General features: G+C 45.9%; 1 protein-coding gene across 9 annotated transcripts in view; it reads left to right on the forward strand.

Annotated features, from left to right (window-relative positions):
- Nucleotides 1-470: 470 nt before the first annotated feature.
- HTT (huntingtin) overlaps nucleotides 471-16,873 on the forward strand; it is a 139,594-nt gene continuing 123,191 nt past the window's right edge. For 3 of the 9 annotated variants that reach the window (XR_010409241.1, XM_064584168.1, XM_064584171.1), the window contains exons 1-2: nucleotides 471-837; nucleotides 13,841-13,924. Coding sequence is in view for 5 of the 9 variants with exons in the window: in XM_064584168.1 (XP_064440238.1) it covers nucleotides 632-837; nucleotides 13,841-13,924 (290 nt within the window). In the remaining 4 variants the exon portion in view is untranslated. Of the gene's footprint in view, nucleotides 838-891; nucleotides 1,437-3,455; nucleotides 3,614-13,840; nucleotides 13,925-16,873 lie in introns of those variants that run through there. The other 6 variants (XM_064584169.1, XM_064584170.1, XM_045881579.3 and 3 more) reach the window with 4 other exon arrangements.

Consider the following 16,873-nt stretch of genomic DNA (forward strand, 5'->3'; position numbering starts at 1 on the left):
CGGGGCAGGTGCTTCCCCGCCGCGCCCCGCCCCCTCTGCCCCGCCCCTTGCCCCGCCCCCACCCTCCACCCCGTTCTCTCCCCTCCAGCCTCGCCCTCGGCCGCGTCCCGGTCCTCTGCCCATCCCCTCCCGCCGCAGGTGTTTTCCTCGCCGCAACCCCCTGCCCCGCTTCCCACCCTCCGCTCCGCCCTCTACCCCGCCGCTCCCCGCCCCTTCCGCCGCACCCCTGCCCCGCCCCAGTCCTCCGCCGGGCCGCGCCCCGCCCCTTACCCCGCCCCCCGCCCGCCCCCCGCCCGCCCCCACCCGAGAGTGGTGCTGTGATCTCAGCCGTGCGGCTGCCCGGGGAGGCCAGCCGGCGGGGGCGGGGGTTGGGTCGGCGCCTCGGCCGGCCATTGGCAGAGGTGGCCGCCACTGGCTGTCAATCCCGCTGGCCCGGCCCGGCCCCGCCCCGCCGGCGCAGCGTCGAGGGACGCACGGCCGCGGGGGGTGCCGGGACGGGTCCAAGATGGCCGGGTGCCTCGGTTCCGCGCCTGTCCGCGGCCTCGCGTCCCATTCATTGCCGCGCTGCTGAGCGGCGCCGCGGGTCGGCTCGAGGGCTCGGGGGGCTGTCCCCGCGGGGCGGGAGGTCGCCATGGCGACCCTCGAGAAGCTGATGAAGGCCTTCGAATCCCTCAAGTCCTTTCAGCAGCAGCAGCAGCAGCAGCCTCCGCCGCCGCCTCAGCCTCCTCAGGCGCTGCCGCAGGCGCAGCCGCCGCTGCCTCAGCCGCAGCCGCCGCAGCCGCCGCCGCCGCCGCCGCCCCCCGGCCCGGCCGTGGCCGAGGAGCCACTGCCCCGACCGTGAGTGCGGCCCGCTGCAGCTCCCGGCCCCGCGGCCCCCCGAACTCCGCGCGCGCGCTGTCGCCCTTCCCGCGGCGAGACCCCGCCCCGTGGCCGTGCCCGGGTCCCCCGGCGTGGGTCTGCGCCGCTCCGCAGGCGGGCACCGAGGCGGGCACCGAGGCGGGCACGGCCCCGGCGCTCTGCCTTCCCCGGCGTGCGAAGTTAGGGGAGGAACTTGCTGCCGTGTGTTTGCCAGAAGCGGGCGGTGCTGTGGGCAGGACTTGGAGAGCCGGGACCGCCGCTTCCCTCCCGTCCCGTCGTCCCTGAGAGGGAGGAGCGTGGGGCACGGGACGTTCGCGGCGAGCGGGAGCCGGAGCGATGGGGGGACAGTGACGACGGCACGCCCCTAGGCGGCCGCGGGTGGGGAGGCCGCGGGCGTGCGGTCCCGGCCCAGCGGGGGTTCGTTGCGGGCGCTCCTGACGCAGCCTGCGCCTCGAGCTGTCCTCCCACGTTCTCGAGGCACGTAGGTGAGTTCGGGAGTCGCACTGGTGGCAGCACCAGGAAGAGACCCGCTTGTCTGAGCTCACGTTGCGCTGCAGCGCTCGAGTCGTGGTGGCCAAGTAAGTGGGGAGCTGCTCGGGAGGTCATGATTAAGAGGTGAGAGGTAGCAGAGTCGGCTTGGCTGTTAGGAGGAGTCGGCTGAAGTTTCTCGCCTGTTTTCAGTCGGACCGTGGTCGAGGGAGAGGTTGGTTGCGGCGGGACGAAGGGTGGGCATTATCACACCGGCGCTGTGGTCCAGCCGCCTGCGGTCCGCGCGGGCGCCTCCTCTTTCCTTCTGTGGACACGGCCTGCTGCCGTCGGAAAGCTAGGGGTCTTGCTTGTGCGTGGAGACCGTGCCTTCCCGCAGGACCCAAGTACTTTCCCCCCAGAGCCTCCGCGAGGCCTTCCCCCTCGGGGCATTGCGTGTCCATCAGGATGTGCACATGGTGGCATTTAGTGAGGACAGTTTTCAAGGGGCAGCCCCTTTAAGGAGCTTCCTCTCATTTTTAGTAATGTTATTTTACTCGTTATGTTTCTGACGTGATCCTTGCTGTGTCCTGAGAGTCCAGTTAGAAAATGAGGATTCCAAGAGTAATGTTGACTTATGTTAGGGTAAAATTTTAGAAAAAAATTAATTTTTACTTTAATAGGTGAAAAACCTTCTTGGATGCATAGAGAAAGACTTTTTTTTGAAGATTTTATTTATTTATTTGAGAGAGAGATATGGTGAGAGAGAGCACAAACAGGGGAGTGGCAGGCAGAGAGGCAGAGGGAGAGGCAGGCTTCCTACTGAGCAGGGAGCCCGATGTGGGGCTGGATCCCAGGACCCTGGGATCATGACCTGAGCTGAAGGCAGATGCTTAACCGACTGTGCCACCCAGGCGCCCAAGAATAAAACACTTTTTAAAAACAATTTGACTTATTTCTACGGCAAGTAATTTATAATCATGATTCATTGCAGACTTTTCTTGTAGTGCTTCTCCAGGAGGTAGATGTCATGCAGGTTCACACATTGCCTGGATCTTGTGTAACAGGAGGCGCTAAGCAGGGCTCTGGTAGGAAGAGAGACCTTACTGCTGTCACTGTCTGTGGGCTTGTTCAAACACTGGGTCAGTCAGAATCCGCCATCTGTTTCTTATGCTGATTTGACGAACCTGAATCTGCTTATCTTCAAAATATGGGTACAAAGAGGTTTCTTTCTAAAGCTGCCTTGACAAAAGTAGGTAGATGTTGTTTTATTACTTTATTTTAAGGTATTGTGTGATTGACTTATTTTAAAAGTGTAATCTATTATTTTCGTGTAAGTAGTGCACTCACGTGATGCAAACTCTAAAATTACAAAAAGGTAATAATTAAAATGTCTCTCCCCCACTCCTTTTTCCTGAGTACCTCTATTCCCAGAGGCAAGCTCTATTATACTTTTCCTTGTGTATCCTTACAGATATAAACCATGCACATATGAAGATAGATTTTAAGTTATTTAAAACAGAAGTATTTCAGAATAGTAACTTCTAAAGTTTCTTAGCACGCTCTGAAATCAACTACATTGGCCTAATTGTAGTTATTTTAAATAAAATGCATAAATACCATATTTGTTGGAACTTTGCTGTTGAGAAGGCAGGTATTTATTAATTTTGAGTAACAAACTCTGCTTACAAGTTTGGATCCTGGCATTTCTGTTCAGGCGCTTCAGCTGAAAAATCCATTCGCCAAAGTAGGATTGTCCAAAAACAATTTAGAAAGTATCTGTTCTATTTTTATGGTCCTCCTCTGTTGTGGGGCGTTGCAGTGTCTCAGCCACGCGTGGGCTTCAGTTGAAGTAGCTGAGTGCCTGCTCGGTGCTCAGCACGTAGGATGCAGGGGTGCTGGGCCGGAGCGGCTCCAGTCTCAGCAGGGCTGGCATGCAGGGGGATGCCGGAGCGGGGGACGGTCCTAACTGTAATTATGGGGCCGTGACATTTGCGTTTGGTACTTTCTTACTGTCCATCAGATTCCCACGTGGTTTCCCCCGACTTTAATTCTTTTTTTTTTTTTTTTTTAAGATTTTTTATTTATTTATTTGACAGAGAGAGACACAGCGAGAGAGGGAACACAAGCAGGGGGAGTGGGAGAGGGAGAAGCAGGCTCCCCGCAGAGCAGGGAGCCCGATGTGGGACTCGATCCCAGGACCCTGGGATCATGACCTGAGCGGAAGGCAGTCGCTTAACCAACTGAGCCACCCAGGCGCCCTCCCCCGACTTTAATTCTTCATTCATCGGTAAATATTTACTGAACATCTAATGTATGCCTCTGTGGTAATTGCTGCAGGGCTGCAGCAGTCAACAGTTAAAGCTCCGCCCTCGTGAAGTTTTCATTTCAGTGAGGGACATAGACAATAAACCAGATGGATAAGCAAAATACAGAGTACGGTAGAGAGTGATAAATGAGGGAGGAATAGCAAAGCAGGGGAAGGAACTAGGAAATGTCAGCGTTGACAAGGTGTTGACATCTTAGATAGGGTGTCCAGGGAAGGGCCGTTGAGATTGTGGCTTTTGAGTAAATACGTGGAGAGGCTCAGAGATAGAGCTGTGAAGGTGTATGGAGGAGGGGCATTCCAGGCAGGGGAAGAGGTCCAAAGGCCCCCTGTTTGAGGAATACCAAGGAGGTCGGTTTGGTTGGTTGAACTAGTGAGAGGGAGACTCTTAGTAGGGGGTGGGCTCGGAGAGGGGCTGAGCGCCACAGCAGATGAGTCGGCCCTCCCTGTAGGTGGATTAAAGACATGGGCATTTATTCTAGGTGCGGTGGGAAGTCATTGCAGGGTTTGGTGGGAGGAGTGGCAGGATTTGAGTTCCATTTTACAGTGAATGGTGGTTGAGGACGGAGTGAAGGGGAGCAGAGGCGGAAGCAGGAGGCCAGTTAGAAGCTGTTAAAGTGGGCCGGTGAGAGACGGGGGTGCATGCTGTCATGATGCTGCAGGGGCAAGGTGAAAGTGACCGAAGGTAGAACCGACAGGACTGGTTCCTCTCTGCCGGGTGGGAGGTGATTTAGCTGAGGTTGGTGTTCTCAGTCAGGATATATTCGGCTGCAAATAATGGGAAACCCTGCTGCAGTAGCTCAAACAGGTGACAGTTCATTCTAAGACAGCGTGAGTCCGTGTGAGGAGGCTGAACAACGAGATGAGGGACCTGGCCCCTTCCTTTCTAACTTCCTTTCTTCTCTCTCCCTTCCCTCCTCCCGCCTTCCTCCCCTTCCCTACACCCAACCGTGGGGCTCAAACTCAGGACCCCAAGATCAAGAGTCACTCACTCTACTGACTGAGCCACCCAGGTGCCCCAGTCTTTCTTATACTTAGTTTGTAAGCCTTTGTCCTCATTGTTTCCCATTTTTTAAAGTTGAGTTATTTGTTTTTTTTATTGTGGAATTGAAACAATTTTTTACGTATTCTGGACTAGACCCTTATCAGATACATGATTTTTAAAACATTCTTCCTTTCTGTGGATTGTCTCTTCATTTTCTTGGTAGTGTCCTTTGAAAGCACAAAAGTTTTCAATTTTGATGAAGTCCAGTTTTCTACTTTGTCTTTGGTTGCTGTGCTTTTAGGTGTCGTATCTATGAAACTGTTGCCTAATTCAAGGTCACAGAGATGTATTATTCCTGTGTTTTCTTCTAAGAATTTTAGAGTTTTACATTTACATCTGATCCATTTTGAGTTAATTATTATATATGGTGTAAGGTAAGGGTCCTTCTTCATTCTTTTGCGTGTGGATGTCCAGTTGTCCCAGCACCATTTATTGAAAAGATTCTTCTTTCCCCGTTGAATATGTATTGGCACCCTTGTTAAAAATTAATAGCCCACAAATGTATGGATTTATTTCTGGATTTTCAATTCTTTTTTTTTTTAAGATTTTATTTATTTGACAGAGAGAGAGAGAGAGAGTGAGAGTGAGCAAGAAAGCACAAGCAGGGAGAGCAGCAGAAGGAGAGGGAGAAGCAGGCTCCCCGCTTAGCAGGGAGCCCAATGTGGGGCTCGACTTCAGGACCCTGGGATCATGACCTGAGCCAAAGTCAGATGCTTAACCAACTGAGCCACCCAGGTGCCTCGAGCATCGCGTTATTTTATTTTTTTAACTTTTATTTATTTATTTTTAAAGATTTTATTAATTTATTTGAGAGAGAGTGAGCACGAGCAGGGTGAGGGGCAGAGGGAGAAGCAGGCTCCCACTGAGCGCAGAGCCGGTCGCGGGGCTTGATCCAGGACCCCAGGATCATGACCTGAGCTGAAGTCAGATGCTTAACTGACTGAGTCACCCAGGTGCCCCTGGACTTTTTATTTTTTAAATTTTATTATGTTATGTTAAACACCATACATTACATCATTAGTTTTTTATTTTCCTGGACTTTTAATTGGTCTAAATGTCTATCCTGTACCAATACTATACAGTCTTGATTACTATAGTTTTTTTTTTTAATCACAATTTCAAATCATGAAATTTGAGTCCTCCAACTTTGTTCTTTTTTAAGATCGTTTTGGCTATCCTAGGCCCTGTTTGTTTCTATATGGTTGTCAGATCAGATTGTGAGATGCACAAAGAAGCCAGCTAGGATTCTGATAGGGATGGCATTGAATCTGTAGATCGATTTGGGGAGTATTGGCACCTTAACAATGTTAAGTCTTCTGATTTATGAACATTGGCAAAGCTTTTATGTAAAGTGTCAGAGAGGGGCTGTTTTTGGGCTTTGTGGGCACAGTGTCTCTGTCACAGCTGCTCACCTCCGCGGTAGAATTAAAGCAGCCGGAGGCAGTACGTACACGGATGAGTGTGGCTGTGTTCCAGTAACACTCAATGGTGACATTGAAATTTGAATTTCATGTAATTTTCATATGTCACGAACTATTGTTATTATTATTATTATTATCATCTTCAACCATTTAAAGATGTGAAAACACTTCTTAGCTTGCAAACCAGCCCAAAATAGGCAGGCTGTAGCTTGCCCATTCCTAGATTAAATATGATCCAACCACTTTTGTGAAGCATTTCTTTTCTGGTTACTTTCCATTAACTAGTTTAAAAAATTATAAAAGTTACACATATATATCGTAAAACATTTTCAAACAGCACAGAAGGTCTATCCTAGTCTCATTCCCTAAAAATAACAATTATTAAACTTGTCTTCTCTGATTTTTTAATGCATATTCAGGCATTTAAATGTGTCTCAGTTTTTGTTTGCATGACTGAGATCGCCCTGTATTTCTCAAAGAGCAGTATATCATAGATATTCCGCTATATGTCATATATGTTCCATAGCGGTGTGTTTGTGTGTGTGTGTGTGTGTATATATATATATATATATATATATAAAATTCTTCTTAATCGCTTATAATAGTGTAGAATTTCTTATTTATTTATTTGGAGGTGAAATTCATATAACATAAAATGAACCATTTTAAAGTGTATAATTCAGTGACAGTTCATACATGGACAATAATTTTTTTTAAAAAAAGGACTTGGAACTGTAAAGGCAGAGGTTTCACATTGTCCTTTCAAATGGACTGCTGACATATTCTCTCCACCTAAGAGAGTCCCCACCTCTGTTAGCTCTAGTTCCTGAAAGTGAGCCAGCCATCTGACCTTGGATTGGTCCACCCTCAAGACATTTGGTCTTATTCAGACAAGAAGGAAAAAATAAAACACCGTATAAGACACTGGTCAATGTGCTGAACTGAATCAGCTCGGGTGCTAGAGTACGTGTTAGAGATACGATCTGCCGTAGATTCTTGCTGCTCAAAGTGTGGTCTCAGGCCAGCAGTTTGCTGTCATTGTGAGCGTATAAGGAGTACAGACTCTTTCCCCCACCTGAGATGTACCGAATCAGAGTCTGCATTTTGACAAGTTCTGTGAGCAATCTGTGTGCACCACTAAAAGCTTGAAAAGCCCCGCTATAGATGGTCAGGTTCTGTGAACAACGCTGTCAGTGTTTGGGAGGGAAGACGTGGGCTGTTTGTGTATGTCCAGGGATAGCTGAGGCTATGTCACTTCTCTGTCCCAGGGCCATTGAGCATTTGTCTAGCCCCAAAGTGGGTTGTAACCCTGACACATGAGCCACAGTGGGCTTGAAGAGCTCCCAGTGGGAATGGGGACTTAAGTGGGGACTGGACTTGATGACCTGGAAGGAGCCCTTTCAACCAAGTGCTGGTTTTGTGCTAGGCCGTGTTCTGGGCCCTGGGGTTACAGCAGCGAGCAAGACCAATAGTGATGAATACTATGGGGAAAACAAAACAGAATAAGGGGGAGAAGGGGTGTGCAATTTTATTTAGGGCATAAGTGCACCGAGAAGGTTCTACTGGAGCAGAGTGGAGGGAGCAAGCTGTTTGGATATCTGGAAGTAGAGATCCAGGGAGAGAACAGAAAACAGTGTGCGTTCATATTTGAGGAATAGTAAGGAGGCCAGTAGCTGAAGCAAAATGAAGGGCAGAAATAGACAAGGTTAGAGAGGTGGGAGATTAGAGATTAGGGTCAACCAAATGGGGCTTTGTGCACCACTGTAATAAGGACTTTGGACATTACTCTGCCCAGATGCATACTTGTGTGGTAAAACAAATGATCTAATTTATGTTTCTAAATGATCACTTTGACAGCACCAAATGCTGGCACGGCCAAAACTGGGTCATCACTTAATCATTGCTGGTGGGCATAGGAAGTAGTATGGCTACTCTGGAAAACAGTTTGGCAGTTTCTTATAGAACAGAATGTGCAGTCACTATTTGACCTGGCAGTTGTACTCCTGAACATTTATCCCAGAGAACTGAAAAACTCTGTTCATGTAAGAACTTGTACATAGATGTTTATGGTAGCTTTACTCATAATAGCCAAAATGTGGAATCAGCTTCGATGTCCCTCGACAGGTGAATGGTTAAGCTCCTGCTGATGGTTAAGCAGCTAGATGTCCTTTGACAGGTGAATGGTTAAGCTCCTGCTGATGGTTAAGCAGCTAGATGTCCTTCGACAGGTGAATGGTTAAGCTGCCCCGGATACCTGCCACAACGTAGGTGACTCCTAAGGAAATCATGCCAGTGAAAACAGCCGGTCCTGAAAGGCTACAAACTCTTTAATATGTAATCTTTTTGAAAGGACAGGGTTTTAGGAAATGAGACTGGATGAGAGGTCACCAGGGTTAGGGAGAGTGTGGTGGGTAGAGGGCGGGGGGGGGGGGCGCACTGTGGCTCTAGGAGGGGCCCTTGTGGTGATGGAAATGTTCTATGTCTGTGGTGGATCCATAAACTTACACAGCTGATAAAATTGTATAGAACTAAACACATACACATAATGAAGAAAAGACTTTTTTCATTTAGCTTAACAGATTGGTTTTTTGAAATGCACCTTTTTTAGGTAGTGGTTATCACTGTATTTGGTTAGATCACCAGTAAGAAAGGCTTTATTTTTTTATTTTTTACTTTTTAAAAATACTTATTTTAGAGAGAGAGAGCAAGTGGGGCAGGATGGGGCAAGTAGAGGGACAAGCAGACTCCATGCTGAGTGCAGAGCCTAACGGGAGGTTGATCTCACTATCCTGAGATCATGACCTGAGCCAAAATCAAGAGTCTGGACGCTTAACTGACTGAGCCACCCAGATGCTCCAAGAAAGGTTTTATTTTAATGGTCTTTTCTATGACACAGACTGTAGATTGGGGAAATCTTAGCCCTTGGTCCCCCTAATCAAACAGCACTTTTATTTTTAACTTAGGTATGACACATAATTCCAGAATGATTTTTGGTGTCCCATTCCTTCTTAAAATCTGTCTGAAGGAGCCCTAATGTTTTAGGACCACTCACATCAGTACCGTACTTGCTGCAAGTGAAGTGGCGGGAGGCGGGGGCATTGGGGAGGCCTCGGTCCTGCTCGCTGGCTGGGCTGTGCAGGTTCCACCAGGTGAGTACAGAGCCGGAAAAGCGCAAGGCAAGCAGCGTTTTCCAAGTTCCTGTGGAGTCCAGACCTTTCCCCTGCCAGCCCTCCACTTGGAACTGCATTTTTCAAGCCAGGTCTTAAAAATAACATGATATTAACAATAAGAATTTAGATGAGAGCTTGAATTCCCATTCTTAGAATTCATCCTTCGGTAATTAACGTGGTCCTAGCATGCTTTTGTGGCCTGGCCTTTTTTAGGTGCCTCCTTGCAAATGTGTGTTTCTGGGCAGATTGCTTTAGCACGGATGAGGGGCAGTCTGAAGGTTGTTTGCGTTTTGAAGGTGAAGTTAACATGATTGCATTTACCCAAGTTGGAAGAGTCAGGACTGCTTACCCTGTTGATCTAGTTCCTGCTCAGAAAAGGTGGTTCCCTTTTTTCCTTAATTTCCATACTTACTTTTCACGTAGAACAAGCCAGTTTGACATATCAGTTCATCAGTCGGAGTTAAATTCCATGGGGGAATGAAGTGGTTGTGGTTTTCTAAGTTTCCAAGTTTGCTTATTGGACAAAATAAGATAGCAAGGAGGTATTTCAAGCAGGGACCATAGACTATACAGGAATTGAGTCTGAAGATGCACGACCTAAACAACTGCGTTATTCTGAGTGGCCAGAGTTGCCTGAAGGCTGGGGAATGTGGACAACTGGAAAGTAGCCTGAGGCCTTGTTCTAACGGGCCTGGTTAGACTGCATTTGGAAGCGGGCACCACGGGGCCGTAGCTTGTGCTGTGTGCATTATGTTGGTGTGCTTGTCGCTTTCAGTGGGTGGTACTGGAATGATTGTTTTTCCCCTTTTCTGATAGTTTTGGTTAATGTCTCTTCGTTGGGGTGTCTGAGGGTAAAGTTTGATCCCACACTTTAAAATATGGGTATTCTTCAGTGTGATAAAAGAAGGGGTGCTTTTTACAGGATTTAGTTACACTTGTCTGCCTTTTTAAGCAGGCATTTTTTAGAGTTTGACTCTGATGTAAAATTGTGAAGTTCTTTAATGATGTGTCAATTTCACACGTTTAGCCATGTTGGCAATGACAATGGATTTGAGAAAAATAGAGCAAAATTAAAGTATTTGGTAGCAATCAGATGGTTTGTGTTTATGCTTCTCACACAAAACAAGTACTTACTAATTATTGTTTGAATTTCAATGGCACGTTTAGCACCATTGAAAACTGCCTGCAGAATTTTGTGATTCTTGGGCTATCGATTTTTGTGTGGAAAAGATTCAGATTTCATCATTGCTAGGAAGTGATTGTGAATCAGGTAAGAAGAGAAACTTGAAATGTGTGCTTTCTTCTTAACTGTAGATAGAAAGTATACTGTTCTGTTTTCATAATAAGAATCACAGAAGGTGCTGCTAAGGGACCTGTGATTGGTTGTCTAAAGTCTGGCGGGTGGATTGCACAGGCTTGGGTTCCCACAGCCTTTGAGCTCCAGTAGGGATCACTCCAAGGCTGCTTTGTTTTTTTAGTAGCTTTGCTGTTTCTACTTTTTTTTTTTTTTCTTTCCATCTCTTGGTTCCAGAAACTCAGGTTCAAAGTAATTATCATTTATCTTCTGAATCCTATCTGAAAGACTGTCTCAACCTTTGAGCCCATTTTAATGTGTATTTTACTTATTCTTGTACAGAAAATGTTGATTTATCCATTCCCTTGTCGGCTTTTTATGAACATCTGTGAAGTGCAGGCCTTGTGCTGAGTGCTAGTAACAGACGTGCTCTGGCCCTTGCTCTTAGTCTGTCATCCTGGGAAGGCGACTCCTGGAGCAGTTGTTACCAGAGTGGCTTGGAGGCTGGCTTGCGGGGCGGGGAAGGGAGCCCCAGGGGAATAGGACAGGCTTTCCCCACTGGGAACGGCCACAAGGAGGAGGAAGGAGAGGGAAATAGACAACAGAAGAATGTGCTTTTATTTTCTTGGGTGAGATCCATAGTCTGTCTTTGACTTTTTGCTTGTTTCATGCACATTTACTCAGGTTCTGGCAAGGTGGGTCTTCTTGAAATCAGGTGCAGGCCTTGACAGCTGTGGTTTGTTGCTCACTGTATTCTTTTGGTTTATCCCATATATGAAGAGGGAGGCAAAGTTCTTGTTAAGACTGGTATTTGTATCTATTACTCTGTAAAGGTAAATGTTCCATTGGCCTGGCGGGTATTCGATCAGGCATGTGTGTAATTACTGTGAAGCTGGTAACTTTTTTACTCTTTTCTGGTACCCTGGTATGTGAATTCAGTTCATTTAAGGCCTTGGGCAGATTTTCACTTTGGAAATCAAAAGGTAATGGGTAGGTGAGTTAGTTTGCTTCCTAAATGCTTAAAATGGTCAGTGTTCTTTAATTTTCTTGATGGCGGTCTTACACTGGGCAAATTAATTGTAAGCTTTTGTAATGGAGAAATTAATCCGGTGGTTTAAAGAAGAGAACATTTTAATTCTCAGAGCACTTTCTTCTTTAAATCGAGGTGTAATTTACAAATAGCACAGTGTCCCGTTTAGTGTGCAGTTCTGTAAGCTTTGACAAATGCAGTAACTACTACACAGTTGGGGTTTAGCACAGTTTCCTCACCCCCTCAAGCTTCCCCTGCCTCTTTGCCTCCACGCCTCTCTCCAGCCCCTGTACATTACTGATCACTTTCTGTTCCTGTAGTTCGTCTCTTCCAGAACATTATATAGATGGAATCCACCACTATGTAGTCTTGAATCTGGTACATTGAGATTCACCTTGTATGTAGTAGTGGTTTGCTCCTTTTTACTGCCAAGCAGTATTCTATTGTCTGGTTGTGGGGGTTTGTTCGTCCGTCTACCGGGTGAAGGTCCGTTTGTTCGTCCGTCTACCGGGTAATGGAAACCGTTGTTTCCATTATAGTGCTTTTGAAGTGGGTGGCTCCTGAGGATGGGAGGTGAGAACCCTCTGCTTCTTGTGGTCACTTAGGGACCCAGGCTCCTCCCATCCTGTTGGTTCTGCAATCTTCTTGTCTTTTATCTGTACAATCAAAAACTGGGTGTTAGGCACGTTTGTTCTAATTCGAGGGACTAGAAGGAGAGATACCCAGGATAAGCTGGTGAGGCAGATACTCCATATATCACTTCCATTCCCATTTTATCTGTGAGAATGAAGGCGAGTGTCTCTCCCTACCTACAGGGAGGCTAAGCAATGGAACTTCTAATTGGGGGGGGGGGGGCATGTGTCCAAGAAGGAAAGATTGGTGTTTGGGTGGGTGACTAGCAGGCAGTCTGCAGTGTTAACTTGCTAGTAAAAGTCCTCTTTAGGAAAGAGACCAGTGGGAAAGACATACTCACCAGTCCCTGTAATGATGGTCTCTAATAATTGGCCACTCATTGGGAAGCCCCCTGTCAACTTGCCATGAAGGAGGCTTCTCACTCAGGCCCTGATTCTTTTCTTGTTCGAAACCCCTGCCTGTTCTTTTTTTTTTTTTTTTTAAGATATTTTTAATTTGTTTATTTGACAGAGAGATAGAGAGCACAAGTAGGCAGAGTGGCAGGCAGAGGGAAAGGTAGAAGCAGGCTCTCCAGGGAGCCCGATGCAGGGCTCGATCCCAGGACCCTGGGATCATGACCTGAGCTGAAGGCAGCTGCTCAACCAACTGAGCCACCCAGGCGCCCCACCCCTGCCTGTTCTTTTTGGCTCCTGGCTTCCCCCTTTGGAGGTTTGTCCTTGCCCCTTTTCTTCTCCAGCGACGTCTGAAGTGCCTTTTGGAGGTGTTGCTTTCATTGGATTGTGTAGTTTGTTAATAGCCTGTTCCTTCAGATGCACTTTTTGGAGCCTGAGGGTTGCATTGGGGACTTAACAGTCACAGGTGTTCGCAGATTAGACCCCTGCCCCTTTGGTAATATAATTCCCTCAAAAACCATTAGTCTTCTGGTTTAGTTGTTTCTAGTTAGTACGAGGTACTGGTAACCACACTCAAATTCTTCTCTGAATGTAGTTCTTCAGCCTGGTTTAATTTTTGGCTTCCTCTTTGGATCATCCCTCTGTCCCTTGTTTTGAAGGTGTCTGAAGCTGCAAGTGTGGGTGGGAAGCAAGCACCTTTACTCTGATCTTGAGCGGGCTGTTTGTCTCCTTGTGTTGCCCCAGAAGTCCTTACAGGAGGCTTCTTCCAAGCTGTCTGGGGGTGTAGAAGTGGTCAGTCTCCCCACCAAGAGTGGGAGGTCAGCCGTCAGTTACAACGTGATCTTGAGCAGCAGAGGCAGCTTGGTATGAAGAGTAGCGATGATGCTGCATTGCATTGAATCACGTGCCCCCTCCATCGGTGTGATCTTGGGCGAGTCACTGTTTGCACTGCAGTTTCTCCTCTAAAATGGGAAAAAGAGGTGCATCAGTGACATGACCCAACTTTTCTGTGGAGCCGTGTAGTTTAGGAAGCCTTTGGTTGAGCTCATCTGTGCCTCCCTGAGCTGACCCCACTCTGCCCCCAGCATGGAGTATGCGGTTTCTTCCTGGTGGTCCGGAAGTGCTGTGGAATGAGTGAATGATATGTGGAAATCGGTGGAGTGGATAATTCAGTACATGTTCACTTTCCCTTGTTTTTTCTTTTAGAAAGAAGGAACTCTCAGCCACCAAGAAAGACCGCGTGAACCATTGTCTGACAATATGTGAAAACATCGTGGCACAGTCACTCAGGTAATTGCACTTCGAACTTTCTAGTAAAAATTAAGCCTGTATTTTTTTCCTAATGGGCTAGAATATTCTTTGTCTCCCTAGTTCTCTTAAGACATTTAAAGGCCCATTTTCTCATATTTCTGGCTATAGCTATACGGAGTCATATTCCTTTTTGTAACTTAATGAACAAGAGTTGTAACCATTATGATAATTGAACAGGGTGTTTATATTTAGTTAGCACTCTTGGTAACTGTGATCACTGAAAAATCTTCTGTTTGATATTTTTACATTGTGGCAATAATCGCAACAGGCAGGAGACTGTCCAGTGACACGGCTTGTGTTTGCTTCTCATTGGCACCCTGCTGCTGTTCGGGCGCGCCCAGCAGTGGCCGGTGCCTGCTCACCTGCGCTTGGGGATCTGCGGGGCCCTGGGCAGCGGACTGTAGGCCAGTCTCCCTTGCTTCATCTTTCTTTTGTGGTGAACTCGTGGCATCTTCTTTTCTGTCTTTGCTAACTCTGCTCATTCTCTTTGCTTTCGGTTGTCTGTCTTTCTAACCACTGTTCCTAGTGGCTGTGGAGGGTAAATATTTCAGGCCTGTTTCTAGGGCCTCAGTAGGAGACAGATGTGCCTGAGGTTTCTGAATTCTGTTACCTGGTTGGATATGGGTGAAATACTTCTTTCCTTGCTTTTCTTTCTCTTGGAACAAGTAATTCACATTATTGTCCTGCTTGGAAGCTGGAAAGAGCTCTCTATAATCTGTTAGAATAACAATCTTGATTTTAGTACTGACAGAAACTTAGTGACTCACTTATTTTTAATGGCACCTTGCATTTGTATTTTATATTTTCAAAGTGATTTCACATATAATAGTTCATTTTAGCTGAACTTGTTCCATCGTTTGGGAAATGTGGTGGATGATTTCTCTTTCTAATTTGTAGAAATGTGGGAAGCAAATGAAATAACAAATGAGAGTATGTGCTGAAAATAAAAATTATAAGTTAGCGTGCTGTTGTAGAAAACAACACTGTGATAAAAGTAGGGAAAAAAAGAATTCCATCTCTACTCCTTATAAGCCAGCTGATTTTGGATAAATTTAACTTCTTTCAGTCTGCATTTGTGAACTGTAAGTCCTGATTTTTGGGGTTCTTGTGAGATTGGGTGACACTGCATCCCTGTTTGTTAGTCGCATGGGAGCGAGAGCTCTATAGGGTTGTGACGGGTCTTGTCCAGAGCTACCAGGTGTCACTGCTTTCATGTGAAGTGACTTAGATCCCTGACAAACATTTGCTTTCCTGCTGCCCTAGCAGAGTTTTGCCCATCTGACCTCCAGCATCTGGGAGTCCAGGAACATTTCACTGTGAAAGCTTACGGACCCAAAAGACGAGCTGTCTTCCACTTGGAATGCTTCCTGCTCTGTACTTACTGAGTTTCTTTTGCTCATTCTCAGTGGAATTGATGGAATGTTGGCTTAGATTTAAATTTTAGTAAAGTATGTTGGGATATCTTAGGATTGGTTTGTGGCTCAGTTTGCCATCTTAAATCAAAATAGTAGCTGTTAGTGGTTTTCACAGTAGTGTATTTCTTCTGTTTTTATGGAGTAATGCTGATAGTCATGCTTCTTGTTCTACGGAGGGACATGTTGATGGGGTATTTTATGGATCCAGAGAGGTCGTCTTTGATGTCATCAGACCAAAGAATAATTTAGTTTTAAGATACTTTCCATACTTTGCAGGAATTTCAGAGTGTAGAGCTCAAGTAGATATTTTATTTATGTATATAGTGTTTTATCAACTCTTTCTTATAGCTGGTATTTCCTGTGATCTGTCCTTGAATATAACTAAATCTTTGATACATTTCTGTAGCTTCTGTGATATACTAACTTTGTCTCCAGTGGGGTTATTTCAGTGGTAGCTTCTGGAGTTTTTAATGTGGGAAGTCATCTAAAACTTCATGGATATTGTGACTATTAGTGTATTTCAGCTCCCAATTTGGTGGTCTGACCTACGAGTTCCTAAATATGGATGAGAGTCAAGATCATCCAGAAAATTTGTCAAAAATACAGTAATGAAGATACCTCACTGTCCTCTTTCCCAAACACACTTATATTTTCTGTTCAGGTGTAGTCTGGGGATTTGTTTTTCACAAGTCTCCTCTTGGGAGTACTTGGGAACCCTTATCTAAGCGTGTGCACCTTGATAAAGTGGTTAGGTAAAAATAAATATACAGAAATCCATAGGTTTCCCACATATTAGCGTAGGTCAGTCAGAAAATATCAGGGTTCAAGATCCAATTCACAGTGGCACCAACATCTAGAATTTCAAGGAACTGACAAGAAATATGCAGAAAACATGTGGACTGCTGTTGGCTTTCCTGAAAGGTATAGATGACTACTTTCCTTCCTAAATGGAAGACTTTTTATTATAAAGCTGAGTTTTCTCTAAATTAATCCATAAATTTAAATAGCCTTGATCAGAGTTCTAGTAAGGGTATTTTTGAACTTGTTCACCTGCAAGAATAAATACATGAATGTTGCAAAGAAAATCGGAAACATCAGCAGTATGGTGAGAGGTGATGTACACAATGTTAAATTAGTTGTTAGACATTAAAGGTTTGGGATAGAAAGTTAGGAGAGTGTATGTGTGCATCTGTGTGTGTGAATTTATGGTAAAGATAACATTTTGTATCAAAAGGGAAGCGATAGGTTATTGAACCAAATGACTCGAGGAAAATTATGTCTGTGCCTCATATTGCAAACAGACATAAATGTCAGGTTAATTACTTAGATGTAAAAAAATGAAATTATTATTAAAAATAGGATATTTGATCTTAGGCAGAGGAAGACTAATAATATAAAGGAAAACATTGTTTTGACTGGAATATGGTTCAGTATGTCAGACTCCACCTTAATCAGATTTGAAAGTAAATTCAACTTGGGGTTGGTATTGACAGCATATATATCAAAGGTTTAA

This window comes from Mirounga angustirostris, unplaced genomic scaffold, assembly GCF_029215605.1.
Source record: "Mirounga angustirostris isolate CCGP_5_RB_7025 unplaced genomic scaffold, mMirAng1.0.hap1 SCAF_2, whole genome shotgun sequence".
Classification (NCBI taxonomy): Eukaryota; Metazoa; Chordata; class Mammalia; order Carnivora; family Phocidae; genus Mirounga; species Mirounga angustirostris.